Raw genomic sequence first — 26,377 nt, forward strand, 5'->3', positions numbered from 1 at the left:
GTTTTTATTTTTCAATCAATCAAGCCGTGCGAGGACTTATTTTTTGCGTAACGAACTGTAGTTTCGATCAGTACCATTTTTCGGTACATGCGACTTTTTGATCTCTTTTTATTCAATTTTTTGGGAGGTGAAGTGACCAAACAATTGTTATTGTGGTACGGTTTATTATTTATTTTTTTTACGGCGTTCACCGTGCGGGATAAATAACAAAATAATTTTGTAGTTCAGGCCGTTACGGACGCGGCGATACCAATTATGTATAGTTTATTTGTTTGTTTATATATTTTTATTAATAATAAATGACTGATAAGGGAAAAAGGGGGATTTTTACTTTTAATACTTTTAAAACTTTTATTTTCTTATTTTTACACATCTTTTTTTAACTTTTTTTTTACTTTATTACTTTGTCCCACTAGGGGACTTGAGGGCAGGAGGCCCTGATCGCTATTCTAATACACTGCACTACATGCGTAGTGCAGTGTATTAGAGCTGTCAGCTACTCACTGACAGCAAGCATAGTGGGTCCTGACGTTGTCAGGACCCACTAGGCTTCCGTCTATGGCATAGCCGGACGCCATTGTTTGGTGTCCGGTTGCCATAGTCACCATCGCCGGCCGCTATCGTGTAGCAGGCCGGCGATGGCGGATTAACCCCTAAGAAGCCGCGATCGCTATTGAACACGGCTTCTGAGGGGTTAATCGGCGGGGGAGCTCCGCGATCGGTCCCGGCACATTGAGCAGTGATAGTCTGCTGTCGGAAACAGCAGCTATCACAGCTCATGAACGCGCCCCGCGCGAACGGCGCCGTGTTTACCCCATGACATACTATTATGTCATGGAGCGCGAACGATGCACTTACCATGACATAATAGTATGTCCTGGAGCGTTAAGGGGTTAAAGACGTTAGGGCCTACGTCGCCGCTTGTGAAATTTGTGCTGGATCCAAGACTCCCAGGTCCCGACCAGCGGGCTTACTATGTTCTTTGCCCATTCCCCAGAGACCTTGGACCCATATCTCCATGGATTTTATCACCGATCTGCCTCCATCCCAAGGCAAGTGGGTGGTGTGGGTTGTAGTAGACCGCTTCAGTAAGATGTGCCACTTTGTGCCCCTCAAGACACTACCCAATGCCAAGACGTTAGCTACCTTGTTTGTCAAACACATCCTGCGTCTCCATGGGGTTCCTGTCAATATTGTTTCTGACAGAGGGCCCCCCCCCCCACATGGCCGGAGGCTCTGCTGGCAGCTGCTATGGCTGCTACATCGCGACGCCACTGAAGGGGTTGTTCCTACAAAAGACATCCATCCCCCATCTACAGGATAGGGGACACATGTGGGATCGCAGGGACGCCCAGCGATAAGAAGAACGGGGGACCGAAAGTCTCCCGAAGTTCTCCATGATAAACCTTGGACTTCCGGGGTCTGTCGGCAGCTCCATAGAAGTGAATTGTGCACCGGTCGCGCTTGTGCGCATGCGTGACCAGCGCTCCTTTCATTTTTATTGAACTGCGCAGACCCCGGAAGTCTGAGGTTTCTCATGGAGAACTTCGGGGGACTTTGGGTCCCCCGTTCTCCTTATCGCTGCCAGCGATCACACATGTATCCCCTATCCTGTGAATAGGGGATACATCTCTTTTGTAGAACAAACTATAGGCCGTTTTTTTTGGGGGGGGGTTGGGGGCTGTATGTTGTTACCTACAGGGGGGGGTTTGGGGCTGTATGGCGTTATCTACAGGGGGTTGTATGCCGTTATCTACAAGAGGGGCTGTATGGCGTTATCTACAGGGGGCTGTATGGCGTTATCTACAGGGGGAGGACTGTAGGGCGTTATCTACAGGGGAGGGCTGTATGGCGTTATCTATAGGGGAGGGCTGTATGGCGTTATCTACAGGGGGCTGTATGGCATTATCTACAGGGAGAGGGCTGCATGGCGTTATCTACAGGGGGAGGGCTGTTTGGCGTTATCTACAGGGGAGGGCTGTATGGTGTTATCTACAGGGGGCTGTATGGCGTTATCTACAGGGAGAGGGCTGTATGGCGTTATCTACAGGGGGGCTGTAAGGCGCTGTGTGGTGGAATCTATGGGGAGGCACTATCTACAAGGTCGAGTTGTGTGATACCCAGGGGAGGGGGGGCCCCAGTCAAAAGTTTGCTATGTGGCCCAGTCTTTCCTAGTAACGCCCCTGCTACAGTAATTACTATAGTAAACATACGGAACACTTTTGCATAGTGCTTCACACTTCTGAGGTGCATGTTCTTGAGGGTCAACATAACCCTCAACAAAATACTTGAGGTGCCCCCTCCCCATTTAAAACAAACAAGGTGCAGCCCAGGCAGCGTGTTTCCCTGTCAGTCAGTGTGCTTTTCGGGTGTGGTATGTGGGTGGGTGTCGTAGTAGGTAATGTCAGTGAACGGGTGTGGAGTAGGACATCATTCAGGAAGAGGCTGTGTAGTACACTCGGAGGGCAGAGAATATGAAGGCAGCAGGGGGGTCTGAGGGGGCGCCCCTGCATGTTGTGAGGCAAATGCTCAGGAACCTTCCCACAGAACAGGTGTGTAAGGACTGTGTGTGGGTGACTGTCCCCGTCCTGGTCGCCTGTACATACGAGAGATGGTGATTATCCCGGCATTGACTATACAGTTACTGCTCCGCGTGTGTGTATGTGTGGAGACGTTGTGTTTGTATTATATACTTGTATAGTGATCAATAGCATTATATAGTACAGGTTATCAGCGCTCATGCTGTCGCCGGTGTGACTAATGAATGAATGACCCGCTGTAAATCGATTGATAACTGCGTATACTGGATCCGAGTTCTCCAAAGTTTGATGGAAGTGGGAGGCCGCGAGAACTGGCGTGTGATATACAGTGCTCGACTCCTATCATTGTACATTAAACTTATCATCGTACATACTCCTTTAATGGCGCCCAGAAACAAATGTAATGTAAAAGAAAAGCACAGGGAGGTGCCGGGAGTATAAGGGAAATGTCTGCTGTGGAGGCTAGCCGGCTGGTGACGTCACTGAGCGGCTCTGTAGTGTCATATCAGCGCCTCACTTCACTGGGTTTCTATTGTGGAATGCCATGCTGCAGACTACATTGTGGGGCTCATTGTCACTTATACCAGTTTTCTGGAGTATTTGCATAAAGAAAAATGGCGACACAAATGTGACTGATTTAGAAATGTTTTCAGAACAGAAAAGTGGCAACAGACAACTGTATTTTTCAACAGGCTTTGCCAATTGTTACCATTATAGTATTGGATGCTGCATACACTTTTCATTACTGACATAGCTACGGTCCAGTATTAGGTTATGTTCACATTTGCGTCAGGGCTCCGTTCCGTCGTTGCTTTCTGTCGGAACGGAGCCCTGACTGACACAAACTGAAACCAAAGGTTTCCTTTTCCATCACCATTGATTTCAATAGTGACGGATACGGTGCCAATGGTTTCAGTTTGTCTCCGTTGTGCAAGGGTTCCGTCGTTTTGACGTGATGAATACGTTAGTCGACTATGCTATTCATCCCGTCAAAACGACGGAACCCTTGCACAACGGAGACAAACTTAAACCATTGGCACCGGATCCGTCACCATTGAAATCAATGGTGATGGAAACGGAAACCTTTGATTTACGTTTGTGTCAGTCAGGGCTCCGTTTTGACGGAAAGCACTGACGTAAAGGAGCCCTGACGCAGATGTGAACGAAGCCTTACTCAGGCAGTTTTGAATTTATTTCAGTTGTCGTCTAAGGCTATATTCACACGACAATGAAAAAAATGGCCATTAAAAACTGATCATCTGTCACTCTTTCATGGCCATTTTGCATCAGTGTGTCTCTTAATTTTCATCCATTTCCAGTCCGTTTGTCCGTTTTTAATGGCTGTTAAAAAAACTGATGGATTTAAAGAGGCTCTGTCACCACATTATATGAGCCCTATATTGTACGTGATGTGATCGGCGCTGTAATGTAGATTACAGCAGTGTTTTTTATTTAGAAAAACGATCATTTTTGACGTAATTATGACCTATATTAGCTTTATGCTAATGAGTTTCTCAATGGACAACTGGGTGTGTTTTACTATATGACCAAGTGGGCGTTGTACAGAGGAGTGTATGACGCTGACCAATCAGTGACCAATCAGCATCATACACTTCTCTCCATTCATTTACACTGCAGATAGCGATATAGCTATACCGCTATGTGCAGCCACATAAACACACTATAACATTACTCATGTTTCATGACAATGAATATACATTACCTCCAACCAGGACGTCATGTGTATTCAGAATCCTGACCACTTCTGTATCGTCTGTGTGAGACTACAGCACAGCGAGATCTCGCTGTAAGGGCGGATTTACACGAACGTGATATACATCCGTGCAACACGTGGGATTTTCACGCGCCTCGCACGGACCTATATTAGTCTATGGGGCAGTGCAGACTGTCAGTGATTTTTGCACAGCGTGAGTCCGCTGCGTAAAACTCATGACAGGTCCTATATTTCTGCGTTTTTCGCGCATCACGCACCCATTGAAGTCAATGGGTGCGTGAAAATCACGCGCACCACACGGAAGCACTTCCGTGGGATGCGCGTGATTCGCGCAACAGCAGTCAAAAGTATGAATGAAAACAGAAAAGCACCACGTGCTTTTCTGTTTACAAACATCCAAACAGAGTGTCATAATGATGTCGGCTGCACGAAAATCACGCAGCCGCGCATCATATGGGGCTGACACACGGAGCTGTTAAGTGCCTTTTCGCACGCAAAACGCTGCTCGTGTGAATCCGGCCTAAATGACAATTTACAGCGTAATCTCGCGAGACTACGCCTTCTATGCTGTAAATCACAGAGACGCTACAGAAGTGGTCAGGATTCTGAATACACATGACGTCCTGGCTGGAGGTAATGTATATTCATTATCAGGACACTGCAGTAATGTTAGTGTGTTTATGTGACTGCACATAGCGATATAGCTATATCGCTATCTGCAGTGTAAATGAATGGAGAGAAGTGTATGATGCTGATTGGTCACTGATTGGTCAGCGTCGTACACTCCTCCGTACAACACCCACTTGGTCATATAGTAAAACACACCCAGTTGTCCATTGAGAAACTCATTAGCATAAATCTAAAATAGGTCATAACTCCGTCAAAATTATCGTTTTTCTAAATAAAAAACACTGCTGTAATCTACATTACAGCGCCGATCACATCATGTACAATATAGGCCACTTATAATGTGATGACAGAGCCTCTTTAATTTGTTGCTTTTATTGTTCAAACCCCCTGAAAACACCACAGTGCCCATGAAGATAGTGCTGCAATGACCCTGTATATAAATGTTAAATGACCCAAACATTTTAAAAATAAAGTAGTTTTTATTGAGACATGATAAAAATACAAAATACAGATAATAGCATTAAAAATTGATAAAAATATAAGTCCTCACAGTAAAGAAAGTACTGAGTGGGCTACTGGCCATAACATCTATACCATACAGAAGTACATTGTAAATAAACCGCCATGGTGAGTCACATAACAAAAATAAACAATTGTGAAATAGACCATCAGAATCGATCGACAGAACTGGCAAGGTAGCCAAAAAATGAATAAAAGCGAAGTTGACCGACCATGCAGATATACAATGGGGTAAAGAGTAGCGATGTGCCAGGAGCCCACTTACACCCAACACATTTCGCCACCAGGCTTCATCAGGGGGAAAAGGATCTTTTTCCCCCTGACGAAGCCTGGTGGCGAAACAATTGTTTATTTTTGTTATGTGACTTACCATGGCTGTTTATTTACAATGTACTTCTGTATGGTATAGATGTTATGGCCAGTAGCCCACCCAGTACTTTCTTTACTGTGAGGACTGATATTTGAATCCATTTTTAATGCTATTATCTGTATTTTGTATTTTTATCATGTCTCAATAAAAACTATTTTATTTTTAAAATGTTTGGGTCATTTTAACACTGATTTTCTGCATATGTGTTTAAACTGTGACATTGGTGTATGACCAAATTATTCTATTGAGGCACTTTTTTTGGTGTTAATGACCCTGTATATAGTGCCACAGTGCACGCTGTAGATAGTGTCCACATAGTGCCAGAGTGCCCACTGCAGATAGTGCCACAGTGCCCACATATAAAGTGACATAGTGCCCACATATAAAGTGCCAGTGCCCTCATAGTGCCACAGTGCCCATGTAGATAGCACAACAGTGTCCCCTGTAGATAGTCACACCCTGATATAGTGCCACAGTGCCCATGTAGATAGCGCCACACCCCTGTAGATAGCACTAAACTGCTTTGCAGATAGCACCACCCCCCCCCCCCTGTAGATAGCACCCCCTCGTAGATAGCAACATACCCCCCTGTAGATAGCACCATCCCCCACTGTAGATAGCACCCCCCATTGTGAAAAGCTCCCCCCCCCCCCCGTGTAGATAGCACTCCCCCATGTTGATAGCACCCCCACATGTAGATAGCACCCCATTTAGATAGCGGCACTGTAGCTCCCTGTAGGAGTGGAATCCCTCTGGCCGGGGATTTCACTCCTAGAGGGAGCCCCTGATGTTTCTGTCCATATATGGACAGCGGTGCCAGGGGCTTCTCCAGTAGCAGAATCCTCTGGCCAGAGCATCGGCCGTGGATTCCGTGGCGCTATCTGGAGGGGTGGGGAGTGCCATCTACAGGGGGAGGGGGTGCCGCTATCTACATGGGGGGTCAGAGGGAGACAGGAGTCCCCAGCCAGAGATCTTGCGATTCTCTGGCCGGAGACTCCACAGTTGAAAGCCCGACATCACTGTCCATATATGGATAGTAATGTCAAGGGCTTCCCCGGGCTCAGCGCTCAAAGTATCTAATAAAGCCCCTGTCGGCCATCATTGTACTCCTTTGAAGCCCTGCAATGGGGACTGTCAGAATCACGATATACTGAAATACATTAGTATTGCAGTATATCATGCAAGCGATCCAACGATCGCTGCTTCAAGTCCCCTAGGGGGACCAATAAAAAAAGTAAAAAACAGGTAAATAAAGATTTTTATAATGTTCAAAAAAAAAAAAAAATATTAAAAGTTAGAAAAACCCTTTTTCCATTTTTTTCCCTAAAGCAATGTTAAAAAAAACGTTAACATAACTTGTATTGCCGCGTCCGTAAAAGTCCTAATTATCACAATATAGAGTTGTTTAACCCGGTCGTTGAACGACGTAAAAAAAAATATATCTAAAACATTCAAATTGCTGTTTTTTGGTCACCTTAGATCTCCAAAAAAAATGAATAAAAAGTGATCAAAAAGTCGCATATATCCCAAAATGGTATCGGTTGACAAAGAAATAGGAACGTTATGGCTTTTGGAAGGCGGGGAGGAAAAAACGAAGATGAAAAACTCAAATTGGCCTGGTCTTTAAGTGTATGTGCACACACACTAATTACGTCCGTAATTGACGGACGTATTTCGGCCGCAAGTACCGGACCGAACACAGTGCAGGGAGCCGGGCTCCTAGCAGCATAGTTATGTACGATGCTAGGAGTCCCTGCCTCTCTGCAGGACAACTGTCCCGTACTGTAATCATGTTTTCAGTACGGGACAGTAGTTCCACGGAGAGGCAGGGACTCCTAGCATCGTACATAAGTATGATGCTAGGAGCCCGGCTCCCTGCACTGTGTTCGGTCCACTACTTGCGGCCGAAATACGTCCGTCAATTACGGACGTAATTAGTGTGTGTGCACATACCCTAAGGGTTAACAAGATATAGATACTGTTTTATTACACGTGGTTATCATGTTAGTGGTTCTATTAAAAGTGGCACCACTATTGCATAAAACACAACAAACATATTTTTTGTGTGCAGTATGCAAAAGAATTGGTAGACACCACCTGATAAATTATAACAATATAAGGGTATGTGCACACGCTTAGCAAAATACGTGTGAAAATCGCTTGAAAACAGCTCCCGATTTTCAGGAGTTTTTGTAACAACTCGCGTTTTTCGCGGCATATTTTATGGCCGTTATTAAAGCTGTTTTTCAATGGAGTCAATGAAAAACGCCTACAAAAACGTCCCAAGAAGCGACATGCACTTCTTTTTCGCGGGCGTCTTTTAACGTGCCGTATTTTTACAGCGACGCGTAAAATTAAGCCTCGTGGGAACAGAACACCGTAAAGCCCATTGCAAGCAATGGGCAGATGTTTGGAGGCGTAATGGTGCCGTTTTTTCAGGCATAATTACGTCTGAAACCACTGCGTGTGAACATACCCTAATTTGGAGCTTCTTTTCAGGCTTCTTTTGAGGCGTTTTTCATAGTGTTCAATGCAAAATCAGCTCCAAAAAACGCCTCAAGAAGTGACAAGCTACTTATTTTTACGGAGTGTCTTTTTACACTCCGTTTTTTAAAACAGGCGTAAAAAGACGCCCGAAATGAACTAAATGCTGTTTTTCCTATTGATTTCAATGGGCAGATGTTTGTAGGTGTTCAGCTTCCGTTTTTTCTGGCGTTTTTTGAGGCATAAACACCCCGAAATACACCTGAAAACACTGCGTGTGAACATACCCTAAGGCTATTTTCACACGCAAACTCAAAAACGTCTGAAAATACGGAGCTGTTTTCAAGGGAAAACAGCTCCTGATTTTCAGACGTTTTTTACGTCCGATTTTGGTATTGTTTTCAGTAGAGTCTATGAAAAACGGCTCCAAAAACGTCCCAAGAAGTGTCCTGCACTTCTTTTTCGCGGCCGTTTTTTTACGCGGCCGCGTAAAAAAACGGCCCATCGGAACAGAACGCCGTTTTTCCCATTGAAATCAATGGGCAGATGTTTGGAGGCGTTCTGCTTCAGATTTTTCGGCCGTTTTTGGGGCGTTTATGACCCAAAAATAGGCCGTGTGAACATACCCTAATACTACATTTTGGTTGCAGGGGAGATAAAATAAGATAATTTTCAGGACGGTTTAACTCAGAACAGCTTGGCTTGGGCCACCGCCTACCTGGCACACAGACAGACGGAGATACACCTAATTCATTAAGAGGTATGCCCCTCCTAATGAATTAGGTGCGTCTTACTCCAGCGATCCGTATATTAAAGAGGCTCTGTCACCACATTATAAGTGCCCTATTTCTTACATAATGAGATCGGCGCTGTAATGTAGGTGACAGCAGTGTTTTTTATTTAGAAAAACTATCTATTTTCACCAAGTTATGAGCGATTTTAGATTTATGCTAATGACTTTATTAACCCCTTTAGGACACAGCCTGTTTTGGCCTTGTGGACACAGATGATTTTTTCAAATCTGACATGTGTCACTTTATGTGGTAATAACTCCGGAACGCTTTTACCTATCCAAGTGATTCTGAGATTGTTTTCTCGTGACATATTGTACTTTATGTTAGTGAAAAAATTTGGTCGATAAATTCAATATTTATTTGTGAAAAACTTCAAATTTTAGCAAAAATTTGCATTTTTCTAAATTTAAATGTATTTGCTTGTGAAACAGATAGTAATACCACACAAAATAGTTACTAGTTAACAACCCCCATATGTCTACTTTATGTTTGCATAATTTTTTTTCACTTACTTTTATTTTTCTAGGACGTTACGAGGCTTAGAACTTTAGCAGCAATTTCTCATATTTTCAATAAAATTTCAAAAGGCTATTTTTTCAGGGACCAGTTCAGTTCTGAAGTGGCTTTGAGGGCCTTATATATTAGAAAGTTCCCATAAATCACCCCATTTTGAAAACTGCACCCCTCAAAGTATTCAAAACCACATTCAGAAAGTATTTTAACCCTTTAGGCGTTTCACAGGCAAAGTAGAGGTGAAATTTACAAATTTCATTTTTTTTGCCGAAATTCATTTGTAATAAAAAAAAATCTGTAACACAGAAGGTTTTACCAGAGAAACGCAACTCAATATTTATTGCCCAGATTCTGCAGATTTTAGAAATATCCAACATGTGGCCCTAGTGTCCTAATGGACTGAAACACAGGCCTCAGAAGCAAAGGAGCGCCTAGTGGATTTTGGGGCCTCCTTTTTTTAGGAATATATTTTAGGCACCATGTCTGGTTTGAGGAGGTCTTGTGGTACCTAAACAGTCGAAACCCTCAAAAAGTGACCCCATTTTGGAAACTACACCCCTCAAGTCATTTTTCTAGGGGTATAGTTAGCATTTTGACCCCACAGTTTTTTTGCAGAATTTAGTGGAATTAGTCTGTGAAGAAGAAAATCACCTATTTTTCTGTGGAAACATAGAATTTTTTCATTTTTACAAGGAATAAAGGATAAAAAGCTGCCCAACATTTGTAAAGCAATTTCTCCTGATTACGGCAATACCCCATATGTGGTCGTAAACTGATGTTTGGACCCACAGCAGGGCTCAGGAGGGAGGGAGCGCCTTTTGGATTTTGGAGCGCGGATTTTGCTGGATTGGTTTTCAGTGCCATGTCGGGTTTGCAACGTCCCGGAGGGACCAAAACAGTGGAAACCCCCCAAAAGTCACCCTATTTTGGAATCTACACCCCTCAAGGAATTTTTCTAGGGGTATAGTGAGCATTTTGGCCCCTCAGGATCTTTTTTAGAACTAAGGTGACCAAAAAACAGCATTTTTGGCGCTTTAAATTCTTTATTTATTACAGCGTTCACCGTGCGCAATAAATTACGTTTTAATTTATTCTGCCAGTCGGTACGATTACGCCGATACCATATGTGTATAGTTTTTTTTACGTTTTGCAGCGTTTGCACAATAAAATTAAGTTTCTATAAAATAATTTATTTTCTGGGACACGCTATTCTGAGCCGTAACTTTTTTATTTTTCCGTCAAAAAAGCTGTGGGAGGTCTTGTTTTTTGCGGGACGGGTTGTAGTTTTTATTGGTACCATTTTGGGGTAAATGTGACTTTTTGATCACTTTTTATTCTATATCTTGGGAGGGATGGTGACCAAAAAATAGCGATGCTGACAGTTTTCCGTTTATTTTGTTTGCGGCGTTCACCGTGCGGAAAAATTAACATTATAGTTTCATAGTTTGGGTCGTTACAAACGCGGCGATACCAAATATGTGTACTTTTTTTTAACGTTTTCATTTTTTCCCTATAATAAATGACTTATTATAGGAAAACAAAACCTTTTATTTTTACACTTTTATAAAACATTTTTATTAACTTTTTTTACTTTTTACACTTTATATTTTTGTTTATTTACTTTTTTTTAACTTTTTACACTTTATTTTTTTGACCTGCAGCTCTGATCGCTGCTAGAATACATTACACTACCTAGGTAGTGTAACGTATTCCAACTGTCAGTGTGACGTCACAGTCACTCTGACAGTTGGTCTACGAGGATCAGCAGAGGCTGATCCTCATAGGCTGACATACATGGCAGACCTGGGGGCCGTTGTCTGGCCCCCGGGTGCCATCACAAGCATCAGAAGCCCCCACGATTGCATGGGGGCTGCTGATGCGCTACAAACCCGCTACATGCGGAGATCGCAATCGAGCCCCGCATGTAACGGGTTAATTGCCGAAATCAGCGGCGATGAGCCGCTGATCGACAACACTGGAGAGTGTCAGCTGTCGGGGACAGCTGATCTCGAAGTTCCCGATGCACACTGTCGCCGACAGTGTGCATCGGGAACGGCACAGTGACTTTCTGTCACTCTGACAGGAAGCCTATCAGGACCAGCCGAAGGTTGGTCCTGATGGGCTTCCGTCCATGGCAGACCCGGAAGCCATTGTTTGGCTTCCGTTTGCCATACTAACTATCGGCAGACACAGCGATTTCGGACGGGGGTCTGCCGATATGCTAGAAACCCCTAAAATTCGGCGATTGTACCCGATCGCCGTATTTAAGGGGTTAATTCGCCGAAATCAGCGGCAAAGGACCGCTGGCCGGCAAGAGGGGAATGTCAGCTGTCGGCGACAGCTGACCTCCCGGTTCCCGGTGCACACTGTCGCCGACAGTGTGCACCGGGAATAACTCAGTAACTATACGTCCTCGTGCGGGAAGTAACCTCCCGCAACGACGGACAGTTACGTCCTAGTGCGGGTAGGGGTTAAAGAGGCTCTGTCACCAGATTTTGCAACCCCTATCTGCTATTGCAGCAGATCGGCGCTGCAATGTAGATTACAGTAACGTTTTTATTTTTAAAAAACGAGCATTTTTGGCCAAGTTATGACCATTTTTGTATTTATGCAAATGAGGCTTGCAAAAGTACAACTGGGCGTGTTTACAGTAAAAGTACAACTGGGCGTGTATTATGTGTGTACATCGGGGCGTTTTTACTTCTTTTACTAGCTGGGCGTTAGGAATGGGAGTGTATGATGCTGACGAATCAGCATCATCCACTTCTGTTCGTTACCACCCAGCTTCTGGCAGTACAGACACACAGCGTGTTCTCGAGAGATCACGCTGTGACGTCACTCACTTCCTGCCCCAGGTCCTGCATCGTGTCGGCCACATCGGCACCAGAGGCTACAGTTGATTCTGCAGCAGCATCAGCGTTTGCAGGTAAGTAGCTACATCGACTTACCTGCAAACGCCGATGCTGCTGCAGAATCAACTGTAGCCTCTGGTGCCGATGTGTCCTCGCTCGTCCGACACGATGCAGGACCTGGGGCAGGAAGTGAGTGACGACACAGCGTGTTCTCTCGAGAACACGCTGTGTCTGCACTGCCAGAAGCTGGGCGTTCTGAAGAGAAGTGGATGATACTTCTCGTCAGAACGCCCAGCTAGTAAAAGAAGTAAACACGCCCCGATGTACGCACATAATACACGCCCAGTTGGACTTTTACTTTAAACACACCCACTTGGACTTTAGCAAGCCTCATTTGCATAAATACAAAAATGGTCATAACTTGGCCAAAAATGCTCGTTTTTTAAAAATAAAAACGTTACTGTAATCTACATTGCAGCGCCGATCTGCTGCAATAGCAGATAGGGGTTGCAAAATCTGGTGACAGAGCCTCTTTAATGCCCAACTGGGTGTGTTTTTACTTTTGACCAAGTGGTCGTTGTACAGAGGAGTGTATGACGCTGACCAATCAGCATCATAAACTTCTCTCCATTCATGTACTCAGCACATAGTGATCTAGCTAGATCACTATGTGCAGTCACTTACTCACATATTAACGTTACTGAAGTGTCTTGACAGTGAATAGACATCACCTCCTGCCAGGACGGGATGTCTATTCACAATCCTGACACTTCGGTAACGTTTGTGTGGGACTTACAGCACAGCAAGCGTAATCTCGCGTGACCTCGATGTGCTGTGCTGTAAGTCCCACACAAACGTTACCGAAGTGTCGGGATTGTGAATAGACATTCCGTCCTGGCTGGAGGTTATGTCTATTCACTGTCAAGACACTTCAGTAACGTTAATGTGGGTCTATGTTACTGCACATAGTGAACAACGCAGGATCACTACGCGCTGATTACATGAATGGAGAGAAGTGTATGACGCTGATTGGTCACTGATTGGTCAGCGTCATACACTTCTCTTTACAACGCCCACTTGGTCAAAAGTAAAAACACGCCCAGTTGGGCATTAAGAAAGTCATTAGCATAAAGCTAAAATCGCTCATAACTTGGTGAAAATAGATAGTTTTTCTAAATAAAAATCACTGCTGTAATCTACATTACTGCGCTGATCTCATTATGTAAGAGATAGGGCACTTATAATGTGATGACAGAGCCTCTTTAAGACTGGCGAATGATTCGCTAGTCATAATAAATCTTCCCTACAGACTTTCTCAAGTCCTTGGCCACATCCACCGTACTATTACGCTGGATGCACTCCATCACAATATGGCGTGGGCTCAGGAGCTGAGCTGGCACCATCAGCACTGGGACAGCTGTTTCAATTTGATAACTCCAATCCCAGCCATTTAACCCCTCAGAAAGTGCAGTCAATGATGACTGCATCATCTGAGCGGTTCAACCTAGGGAGGGGAGGGCCTATTGAAGGTCTCCAGATCCGCCTACTGTGATCTATTATTAAGCCTTAAAGGGAATGTGTTGCTAGAAATGCTAAAAAAAATATTTCAGTTAAACAATTAGTATTTAAGTGATTACACATTGTTTTAATTTTTTCACAAGTCAGGAAATATTATAAATTTGATTCTAATTTATAACATTTCCATGTGCTGGCCACTAGAGGGAGCAGTTTCCAAAATTGCAGCATGGTCGCTGTGGTAAAGTAACCTCATTGATGTATGCTGCAAATTTGGGGTAGACACACTCGCTCTAGTGTCCTCACACAATCCCCCCTCCCTTCTTCTGGCTAGTGCCAGGAGAAGAAAGGGTTTGAATCTTCAAACCTCCTACACTGTGTGCCGCCATTTTCTGAGCGACTGCACAGTGCTAGGAGGATTAGATACAGGGCTCAGCAGACAGTAATACATGAACATAATACACACATCACATACACGAACATAAATTACCAGCTCCTGCCGCCGCCTCCGCTGGTCTACGCTCCTCTTCCTTGCGCCTAAAAATAAATATGTTCCCATTTTTCAGCAAAAATTATATGCGCAATAAAAAAAGTAAATATAATTGGTATCGCCGCGTCCGTAAAAGTCTGAACTAGAAAATATTGCATTATGTAACCCATTTAGTAAACGTCGTAGGGACAAAAAATTTACAATGCAAGAATTTTTATGTTTTGGTCACCTCACTTTCCAAAAAAATGTAATAAAAAGTGATGAAAAAAATAGCATGTACCCCAAAATTGTACCAATAAAAACGTAATCTTGCCCCAGTAAAAAACACCACTCAATCCATGGAAAAACGTAAATGTTATGGCTCTGAGAATATGGCAAGACAAAACAAAATGTATTTTTAAACAAATATATATATTTGTTATGTAATAGTAGTAGAACAAAATTATTGACATGTAGTTTATACCGCACTGCTAAGGTTTCATTCACATCTGCGTCAGGGCTCCGTTCTGGTGTTCAGTCGCAGCTTTCCGTCAGAACGGAAGCGTGACTGAAGCAAACGGAAACAATAGGTTTCCGTTTGCATCACCATTGGTTTCCGTTTGTCTCCCTTGTGCAAGGCTTCCGTTGCTTTGACGGAAGCAATACTGTAGTCGACTGAGCTATTCATTCCGTCAAAACGACGGAACCCTTGCACATCGGAGTCAAACGGAAACCATTTGCACCGGATCCGTCACCATTGAAATCAATGTTGATGCAAACTATGTAAACCTATGGTTTCCGTTTGTTTCAATCAGGGTTCCGCTCTGACGGGAAGCTCAGACAGAACGGAGTCCTGACGCAGATGTGAACGAAGCCTAATGCTGTGAAAAAAAATCATGGAGGAATCACTGTTATTTTTTTTACCATTCCACCCCACAAAGAATTTCCTTTCAGTTTCCCAGTACATTAAATGGCGCCATTAAAAACTAAAACTCTTCCTGCAAACAAGCATGTCACAAAAATAAAAAGGTTTGGGCTCTTAGAATGTGACAATCGAAAAACTAAAATGACAAAAAGAAAACTGACTGTCTTTAAGGGGTTAACCCCTGCTGTCAATTGAAATTCCTTGTGACCCTACTGTATTATTGGGTTGCTCTTGCCTGTAAAGGGAGCAATTACAGGAATATATATTAGGGAATTGAATTTTAGCGAAAGTTCAAATGAGGTGACACAAAATGCAGCCAGAAAGCAGCATGACTACAATAAATATCAGTGCTGCAAGTACAGAAGAGTAGGTTGTAAGCAGAGTCCGACAAGCAGAAGTCTCTGAACCTCTTTCATCCGATCAGGTGATGTTTTTATTTCTACCTGTTATTTTCTTCTTAGTTAACCAGATGAGACCATTCATCTCCATTATTTATACTAACATATGCTGTATCTAACAGTAGTTGTGATGGTGAAAGCTATTGTATACATTTTTTATTTATACATCCCTACTGTCTGGCAAGTCACACCTAATTCATGTCTCGTGTGCTTTTACAAAAAGGGACTATTCACAAAGTGCACAAAATAGAGAGGATGTCCGGCACACAATCGAAGTACTGTGTGCCGGACATCAACTGTGCACTGTCATCTGCTGCCGACGCGGAATCAACTCGAGCACCGATCTAATACAAGCGTGCTGTCTATGATCGTGTGCATGTTGAGTGGACCAATTTTTTCTCTTTCTTGCCTATTCACAAAGCGCGGCAAAACGCAGCATTTTCCTGCTATTTCACAGCAATCGTGGCAATAAACTGCGATTTGGCCGTAACGTGTGAATAGACCCCAAAAAATCAGCCAGGATTTATATCTGAGTCTGGTTTGCCTAAACCCATCCAATGCATCTGGTTGCATTGGTCTGCTATTGAATACTATCAAAAAAAAAAAAAAAGATATTGCATGGTATTTTGTGGTTTGTTTTTTTAGTCAGTTGTATTGCACAGTTGATACAGTTGGGGCTGCTGGATTCGGACTTCAATTTTACCCAGCATACACGCCAACAATGCATCACAGATATGGCGTGAAGCTGTTGTTCTTCAGTAGTTTGCACTATATTCCCAGCAGGTGCGCACCTTGTTAGAGGATCTGGTACACACAACCCGGCAAATTACAGCCAACAGATCTTAATAAATCTCCCCTATTTTAGGGGCGTAGCTAGGGGGGCTACTAGGGCATGTGCCCATTGTGCTGGTGCCAAGGGGTTGCCAGCAGGCCACTTTCCCTTGGACAGGGTATTTAGATGCAGCGCTAAGGCAGCGAACTGAAACTTTTGTCCTGTGTGAAGAAACACGGCTCTGCCTATTGTCCCCTATTGGCTCTGTGGCACAGCAACAATAGACGGCACACAATATTCATCTTTCGTTGAGCAGCAACTGCTCTGCTTGTTGACAGTCTCCAGTTGACAAGGATGTTTTGAAAAGTGCATCAGCCTTGAATAGAAGGCTTGAAACTTGTCAAACTTTCAAAATCCCAGTTAGGCCTTAGTCACACGAACGTATAATACGTCCGTGCTACTCGCTTGATTTTCATATTTTCGTATGTGCGCTGCGTGAAACTCATGATATGTCCTATATTTGCCCGTGTTTCGCGCTGCACGCACCCATTGAAGTCAATGGGTGCGTGCACACGGAAGCACTTCCGGGTGCCGCACGTGATGCGCGCTACTGTAGTAAAAACTATGAATGAACTATGAATGAAAACAGAAAAGCACCACGTGTCACCGAGTGTCATCATGATGCCGTCTGCGCGAAAATCACGCAGCCGCGCACCATATTCTGATGACACACGAACCTTTTGCGCGCGCAAAACGCAGCGTTTTTTGCGCGCGCAAAACGCACACGCTCGTGTGAATCCGGCCTTAAGGTCTCTTACGCAAGCAAAGCTGTGTGCACGAAGCTCTTACGGCAGAACATGGAGCCCCTACAGTTCTGTAATATGAACCCTTAGGCACCCTGTGTGCCACTGTATTTTACCTCTGTATGGCACCGTATTCTCCTGTAGCAGCAGTGGAGTGGTTGTTTTGTTCCAAATTCAAACCTCAGTAAAAAATCACACAGAGATACAGTATGGACCCATAGATTTCCTTAATTGTGGCATGAAATACGTGATGCATAAGGCCTGTTTCAAAATTGTGACAGATTTACTATATACTTTGGAATTACTAAATGTACAAAAATTTGCACCATTTTTGCTGACAAAATGACAGTTCTACTGAACTCTTGATAAATATGTACACAGTCTATCATAGGGAAACCTGCGGCACCAATGTTTTTAAGCAGCCTAATGCAATGCCAATATTGTTAAAGGGGTATTCCATCTCCGATATTTACAGCATATACGTAGGATATATCATAAAATGTCTAATAGGTGCAGCTCCCAGAAGAACTGGACATACGGCGTACAAACATAGGGAATAAAAAAACTTCTACTAAACACTAAGCCTCAGTGAGATTGCTTCCACTTGTAATGTATACACAGGCCAGATGGGGACCAGATGCTGCATGGGATATCATTTTCTAAATAGTAAGTATATCTTTTTTTCTTACATTTTTTTATAGGTTTCTGGCAGTTTGGAGAAATATCTAATTCTCGGACCAAGACTTTAACTTGTCAATATATGCAATATTTCTTAGTCTTATCACGCTGTGAACTGTGTCATTAATGGAAAATGCTGCCTCATCTGAAAATACATTATTACTGTGATTAAAATTGTTATACAAAGGTCATTCACTAAGAGAAGGGTGGAATTTGATGACCTAGGGTCTGGGTGAAAGTATCGGTTGAGATAAAGGTATATGGCTGTATATGTGACTTCAAAGATTGTATTAAGGGTTAAAAGTATATCACTCCATCCAATATTAGACTGGGGTTTTTAGGGTTGAAAACCTAGAACTTTTTTTTTTGTCCAGTTTGATAAAGACTGAATGAAAATGTGCAATAGTCATATACTTGAAATGGTACAAACAAGTCTGATATCTGTTGCAGTGATTTACCAACAAGTGTATTTAGTGGAATCTGATGAAAATTGTTTGTGTATGGCCAACTTTATTTTAAAAAGTGCTTTAATAAGTTAAAAGGATTCTTCGGGACTTTAACATTGATGGCCTATCCCTAGGACTGTTTACAGTAAGCGCCGCTCATCCATAAGAGCAACTGTGCCCGGTACTGCAGCTCGTCCCATCCCTGCGAGTGCCACTACCTCTTCATTGTGCTGACATAAGTACTAGCCTTACTGCCCTGATGGTAGCACTGCCCACTGACCCCAGTAATGATAGGGCCACAGCGATAAATAGAGCATAGCTGCAAGATGGGTATGGCGCTGGGTAGGAACTACAACACAGGCTCATTAACTTGAACAAAGACACAGGATCTGCATTGTGTCATAGAGTGGCCTTAGCAGCATCGCTGACATCAATGGCTCTGGAAAAAAAAAATTTTTTATAAAGAAAGCTAAAGTTGTCCATACACTTCCAATAACTGTCGGCCGAACACTTATTCGGCTTTCAGCTACTCCTCCCGACTCTCCCATACACATGTTCACTTGGTTAGGCTGAGTGTGTATGTGTTTTAAATGGGGGGAGGGGAATAAGCCACTGCCTGCGGTTTATTTCTTGCAGGAATAAAGGATCAGGCATGTTCAAATACAACATGCCTAATCCTTATTTCACAAGACATCTGCTCTGACATCTACCCATACACATTAGATACTTGGCCGGTCCCGCCGTAATTGGCGGGTTCGGACGACTTTCCTCTAATATGTATGGGTACACTTAGTATTTCAAACCCTGTAGTGGTGAAGGTTTCTTCTAATTTTCTCCCTCTCTGCCAAAGTTGATGCAGACTAAGGGCGGATTTACACGAGCGTGTGCGTTTTGCGCACGCAAAAAACACAGCGTTTTGCGTGCGCAAATGCACTTAACAGCTCCGTGTGTTATGTTCATATGGTGCGCGGCTGCGTTGTTTTCACGCAGCCGCCATCATTATGACACTCCGTTTGGATGTTTGTAAACAGAGAAGCACGTGGTGCTTTTCTGATTACATTCATTCTTTTACTGCTGTTGCGCGAATAATGCGCGTCCCACTGAAGTGCTTCCGTGTGGTGCACGTGATTTTCACACACCCATTGACTTCAATGGGTTTGTGATGCGCGAAAAACGCCGAAATATAGGACCTGTCGTGAGTTTTACGCAGCGGACTCACGCTGCGCAAAAATCAAGGACAGTCTGCACTGCCCCATAGACTTGTATGGGTCCATTCCACACGCGTGAAAAACACGCGGGTGGCACGGACGTATTACACGTTCGTGTAAATCCGCCCTAAATCCTAGGAGGAGATACTTTATTTTAAATTATTTTTTATTCTGTTTATCATAAATCACACATTGCCTTTATTGTACAGATTTTAATAGTTACAGGGATAACCGAATATGTATATTTTATATGTTTTTTTGATATTTATTTAATAAAAATAATAAAACCAATTGTACTTATTCTATTTTTTTCCTTTTTAATGTCCCACTACGGAACTTTTACTTCACTATTTTTTATCTGTAATGTATTGGAATCCCTATATTTTAATACATTATTTTAACTTAAGGGTTCATTATGCCATAAATTTGACAACAGCAACTCTTTTACATGCAGATTTTGTTACGGATTTGCTGCGGAATTGCTGTAGATTTCTCCCTTTGCATTGCAAAGGTTGAAATCCGCAGCAGTCCACGGCAAATCCGCATCCAAATATGCAACAAAATCCCCATGTATTTGCTGTAGCCAAATCCGTGGCAGAAAAATATGACAGGTGTGCCTCACAGGACATCGGATTGCGGCATGCACACAGCAATCCAGACATAATGATACATTAACGTTTTGCATTTTGAAATGCAATGTGAAACAGAATAGGTTAATGAAAGAGGGGTTGTCATGGTCTTGCTAGTGGTATTACTGGTATTTTGTGTTTACTTTGTCTTTAGCTAGTGTAGCTCTATTTAGATATAGACTTAGGGGAGATTCACACGAACGTTGCGTTTTTGCGCGCGCAAAAACCATTTGACAGCTGCGTGTGTCATGCGTGTCTGATGCGCGGCTGCGTGATTTTCGCGCAGCCGGCATCATAGAGATGAGGCTTGTCAACGCCCGTCACTGTCCAAGGTGCTGAAAGAGCTAAATCTTTCAGCACCCTCGACAGTGAATGCCGAACACAACAGCGAAAAACCTGTACAAAAAAAAGATAAAGTTCCTACTTACCGAGAACTTCCCGGCCGTTGCCTTGGTGACGCGTCCTTGGTGACGCGTCCTTGGTGACGCGCCTCTCTTGACATCGGGCCCCACCTCCCTGGATGACGCAGCAGTCCAAGTGACCGCTGCAGCCTGTGATTGGCTGCAGCCTGTGCTTGGCCTGTGATTGGCTGGAGCTGTCACTTGAACTGAAGTGTCATCCCGGGAGGTCGGACTGCAGGAAGGAGACAGGAGTAATCGGTAAGTTAGAACTTCGGGTTTTTTTTACAGGTTAATGTATTTTGGGATCGCAAGTCACTGTCCATGGTGCTGAAACAGTTTAACTCTTTCAGCACCATGGACAGTGACTATCTCCTGACGTCGCGTACCGATAATTTTTTTTGCCGGGATCGGCCAAAACGAGTTTGGCCGAACCCGGTGAAGTTCGGTACGCAAAGACACTCCGTTTGGATGTTCGGAAACAGAAAAGCACGTGGTGCTTTTCGGTTTTCATTCATCCTTTTCACTGCTGTTGCGCGAATCACGCTCGTCCCACGGAAGTGCTTCCGTGTGGTGCGCGTGATTTTCACGCACCCATTGACTTCAATGGGTGCGTGATGCGCGAAATACGCAGAGTTATTGAACCTGTCGCGCATTTTGCGCAGCAGACAAACGCTGCGCAAAAAGCACGGACTGTCTGTACTGCCCCATAGACTTGTATTGGTCCATGCGTGCCGCGTGAAAACCACGCGGCCCGCACGGACCGAATACACGCTCGTGTGAATCCCCCCTTATGTTGTTGATCAATTGAGCAGTAAAGCCTGATAAGGACTAGTTAGTTAAATGTTTACATATTAAATGTTGAATTTCGTTCTCTGTATCCTATTTTATCACGTCAAGATGTTGGATTGCAGTATCAGCCTTCTAAAATAATGAAATACATATGCTATGTAGAGTGAGCAAAATGATCTGTCTTGATGCCATGATTTTCTGCATAGCACATGGATTTTAAAAGAACACTCCATACAGCGCTGTTTCAAAAAAATCAAATAACAAAGTACTTGCCTAGTTATCCTGCAATTGTCAATGCGCACACCCAGCACTTCTAGTGAATGTGGTTTTGTCACCCAGCGGAGTAAAGTTGGGCTGCTAAGCAAAAGTCCAAACATTTTCGGGTTAGCTTAGCAAATAACAGGAACAAAAAGTTATTTATTATTTAGTCGGAAGAACTCCATAATGAATATCCCCGATAATAAGTCGTTCTATCTGAGAGATTTATGGCATCTACAAAGCCGTGCTCTGCTATTTCCATAACTCCAACTGAAGTGAATAGAGAGCACGGCCAATAGTGATGCCCTGGCCTCATCATGTTCTGGCTGGTAAGTCCCCAGTAGAATAAGGTTGAGAAGCCCTGATCTATGGCCAACTTTTAGACTGAAGACTTTCCTTGACGTTAAAATGCTCAATGTAATTGGACCTGGTTCAGCAAAAAAAAAAAAAAATGGGGGAAAATAATAAAAAATGTCACGATGTTAAAAGGCATATTATCCCCAGTATTGGTGTAATGGAAGTGATAAAACGTCTTACATCTGTTCAACTCTGTAGGTTAACAGTATGTGTTGAATTCCTTCTAAATGAAGTTCTATTATAGCTGTATACATGCTATTACAATCCTTTTTCATTTTTTTTCAGCGCCTTTTCCTCACTGGTCAGCTCTCTGCCCTTATTCTGGCTTTCTTGTTCCGATACTGCCTGCCTCCCTCTCATTGTGGCCCAAAAGTCAGACATGGCATGGCCTCCTTGCTCGGAATCTGTATTTCAGTCTACTGCTTTGGATGGTAAGATATGAGCATTACACTCCTACCTGTAAAGCTAATAAGAAAATAATAAATCCAGTGATCTGTAGACGTCCAGCACCAAAAAGGCATGTGTTTGCTTATGTGTTTCCAACAGTTCATTGGTAGCATTCGTTCTTAGTCATTTTATGTGTAATCTAACACATGCTTGTTTGTTACTGGATGTACAAATAAAGTTTCTTCTTCCCAAGAACTGGATTTTCATCTTCTCATTCAATGTTCTGTGCCACATGAATCCTGTGCACCCATCAAGTCCACCGACTGCTTCCATTGTGGCTCATTTGTTGGTGATCTATTTCTCTGTCAAGCTAATAGTCCAACAACAGGCGCATAGACTCCAAAAAAAACCACGAAATTACAATAATCTGTAATTAACTTGAAAGACGCTGAATATGATATGCAATTTTTATCATTCTACTCACTTGCATTTCCCTGCTGTAAGACTGCACACCATGTTATATTATAGCCCCCTGATAAACCAATATGTTTGGGGAAACACGTTGGAACATAATAATATAATATTTTGAACATTTAGGGTTTGCTTGATTTGTAATATACTTGTTTTTTTAATACATGGTACTTTCCGTGTAGTATATCCTATTGCAATCAACACAATATCAGATTCATGGTTGATTTTGAGAATTAGTTGGTGTAGTCAGATAAGTAGACTGAAGGGTGCATCATGGCGTTATAGGAGGTTCCAAAGTAGAGACGGCGTCTTCGGGACAATTACTCCGCTGTTTTTAGGGCATTTGTATAGGGATGTACCAGGGTCTCTACTGATGTATAGATAGAATCTAGAGTAGAATCTGTTCCCCCCCCCCCCCCCTGGCTTACATATACCCTTCTCCCTCTCTTGCCCTATCATTGTACTGGTGACTCATGTTGCATCCTTGGTATATGGCACTACACCTCATAGTCGGTTCCACAACTGTTTGAAGACTTAAATTTAAGTGTTTTTGTGCCTATATTATTTTAAGAGTACTTAAAGGCTATATTTTACAAATTTTCCACTTGTATATCACTAAACATGAGATAAGTTAAATAAGTTGCGTTCTCTGTGATATGTATTCTGAAAAGTCACCTAAAAAGTTAGGCACGCTTTAAAGAGCTTTTCCCATGAGGGACATTTATGACATCCACAGGATATGTCATAAATGTCAGATAGATGCGGGTCCCACCTCTGGGACCTGCACCTATCTCTAGAATGGGGTCCCCTAAGTAGTAGTGAATGGCAGTTATGGAAGTAACGTAGCATGCGAGCTACGCTGTTTCCGTTACTACTATTCAGTTCTATAGGAGTTACGGAAACAGCGTAGCTCAGCGACTTACGCTATTTCCGTAACTCCCGACCATGTAATCAGTAGGTGGCCGGGAGGCAGCGTGAGCACAAAAAGTTAGAACAAGGTTTAGGGGACCCCGTTCTAGAGATAGCTGCGAGTCCCAGACGTGGGATTGTTATATAGCTGACCAAACTGGCATCCGTTTTTGGATCTGTTAATACATGTTGACCTTGTAGCACTCCACTTTTGCCTTATCCAGTTCTCTGACTTAAAAAAATATGTAAGAATTCTTAGCAGAAATAACTTCCAAAGAAAATAAAATGGACCATCCAGCACAGTAAAACAACTTCCTGACCACAAAAAAGTGTATTTCCATTAAAAAGACATTGACAAAAAAGAATTCAGTGTGAAGAAGGATTTCACATTACGTTTGCTCACTATGCCTATACAGTTGCATATACGACGTAATACCTCTGACAGAAGGCTGTAATGTGAACAGTGCCTGTCAAACAGCAATTTCAGGTGGGTTTCATAAAAATATTTGACAGTGTGATGTTGGCATTTCTTAAAGGGATTGACCCATTAGGACAACTCCTGTCCATATGCCCTAATGCCCTGCCAATCATCTACTCGCTGCAGTGGTTCTCAGATTGACAAGGATGTCTGCAGTGACACAACCCCTTCAATTTATTAAAAGAACATTTTAAAGACAAAATAGTAGTTTCCAAACTATAATGATGACTTTAACGCCAACTGATCGCCATCCTAAACAGGAATATATCCCCTGGGATTCAGTCAGTTGTACCTTTGCACACACAACTGACAAGATGGAAGATTTATGTTTATGGACCCTAGATTTCTTGAGGGTGGTGTCTTCTTGATGTTGTAAACATTTTGTGGATGTCTTCCCTAACTGGAATGTTGCCAACGTGTAATTTTTCATTCTAGTTAGAGAACATAAAGTAACATGCTAATGGTACTACATTATGGACACACAGTACACACACAAAACCTATGTTGACCGCTTATAGGATTGCTTTTCATAACTTACAGAGCAATGAAACAATTGCCCTAGTTAGTAATAAAAGCATTGTGCTCATTTATTTTACCGTTCTTCAGTACAGACGTGCTGAACCTGTTTTTCATAATCCTATTTTGCAGGCTCACAGTATTTCTTGTAGGAGAAGTTATCTTGTGCTATCTCATGCTTCTTATGGTTGACCCCAAGAGAATTCAAATGTAAGTTTAAAGACAACTCATATAGAGGATTTGGTAGATATTTATCTTCTTAAACATCAAAGCGTTTTTATAGGCTGATGTTTAGTACTATAATTTTTAACCTCTGTATATTTATATAAAGGCCTGGGTTGGATAGTCACCATGTGGTAAGCTTGGAAATTGACTAGTGATAAGGACTCATTCCTAAAAAGTAAATGGTGTCGGTTCATATTGGAGAGTTTGTACTCTCATGCTGGCTCCTAGAATTTGCGACCCGTTTCCTAGATTTAACAATATTTGATCAGTAGTTGATCTACACAATAACCAATGTATGCATATATGGACAGTGGCGTCAGGGACTTCCTCTAAGAGCGGAATCCCCTGCCAGAGCGTCGGCAACGTTCTGGCCACAGATTCCGCCCCAGGAGTAGCACCTGACTTCATTGTCCATAGGAGTCTCTGGCCAGAGAACTTGCGATGCTCCGCTTCTATTTATGGACAGTGACGACAGGGGCTCGTCCTGTAGCACTGCCTCTATACTGTGAACGGAGCCTTCTGCTTTCGGCACCGACCACTGCATAGCTTCCGGTGTCCGTAACAAATGATTGGTTTGTTGTGTCAGACCCTTGTGTCAGACCCCCAACGATCATATACTGATGACCTATTCTGTGGATGGGTCATCAGTATGATAAACAGTCCCGAACCCGGACAACCCCTGGTGGTATAATAGCTGGTGGTATCCAATATATTAGTCTCCTGCTCCCAGCACTAGCTCACTGAACATTTTTTAGTTTATTTTCTAAAAAAAACAAGATCATGGAGATCAAATTTGAGTATCATCCATAAATTTGAAAACAATCAAGATTTTATTTTTAGCCCATTTCTTTCAGATCTACACATTGCATTTTTACTTGTGGGGTTTTTCTTGCATTTTTTGTGGTCAATGGTTGTTTTGTCCCAAACACAGCATGTGGTGTTTTTTCCCCAGAGCCTTCTCTATAGGACTTTAAAAATGCCAAAAGAAAGCAATTACAAAATGACACTTAATGGGAAACACCATAAATGCCACTAAAAATATCATAAAGCCAGAATCACACGCAGCTTTGATGCAGTTTTTGGCTCCGTTTTTTGAGCCAAACAAAATAAAGAAAATGCATCAGTCTTTTTTTTTTTTTATACCTTTCCTTCCTATTGGAGCCAATTCTGTCTTTGGCCACAGAAACTGCATCAAAATTAGAAACGCATGTTACATTTTAATTACACTGGCACTTTAACACGCATTTTTTTTTAAACAGTTTAAATCACCAGGAAAAAAAATCTATGTTAAAGAGGCCTTTTTTTT

At 42.8% G+C, this 26,377-nt stretch overlaps 1 protein-coding gene across 3 annotated transcripts in view; it reads left to right on the forward strand.

Moving 5' to 3' along the window:
- Positions 1–2,361: 2,361 nt before the first annotated feature.
- The window catches only part of LOC142743041 (membrane-bound glycerophospholipid O-acyltransferase 2-like), a 54,122-nt gene continuing 30,106 nt past the window's right edge, over positions 2,362–26,377 (forward strand). Inside the window, exons 1-3 of one of the 3 annotated variants that reach the window (XM_075853407.1) lie at positions 2,362–2,552; positions 22,371–22,516; positions 24,979–25,056. In XM_075853407.1, the coding sequence (XP_075709522.1) occupies positions 2,475–2,552; positions 22,371–22,516; positions 24,979–25,056 (302 nt within the window). In that variant the 5' untranslated portion in view covers positions 2,362–2,474. Of the gene's footprint in view, positions 2,615–17,857; positions 17,986–22,370; positions 22,517–24,978; positions 25,057–26,377 lie in introns of those variants that run through there. The other 2 variants (XM_075853409.1, XM_075853410.1) reach the window with 2 other exon arrangements.

Source organism: Rhinoderma darwinii, chromosome 2 (genome assembly GCF_050947455.1).
Source record: "Rhinoderma darwinii isolate aRhiDar2 chromosome 2, aRhiDar2.hap1, whole genome shotgun sequence".
NCBI lineage: Eukaryota > Metazoa > Chordata > Amphibia > Anura > Rhinodermatidae > Rhinoderma > Rhinoderma darwinii.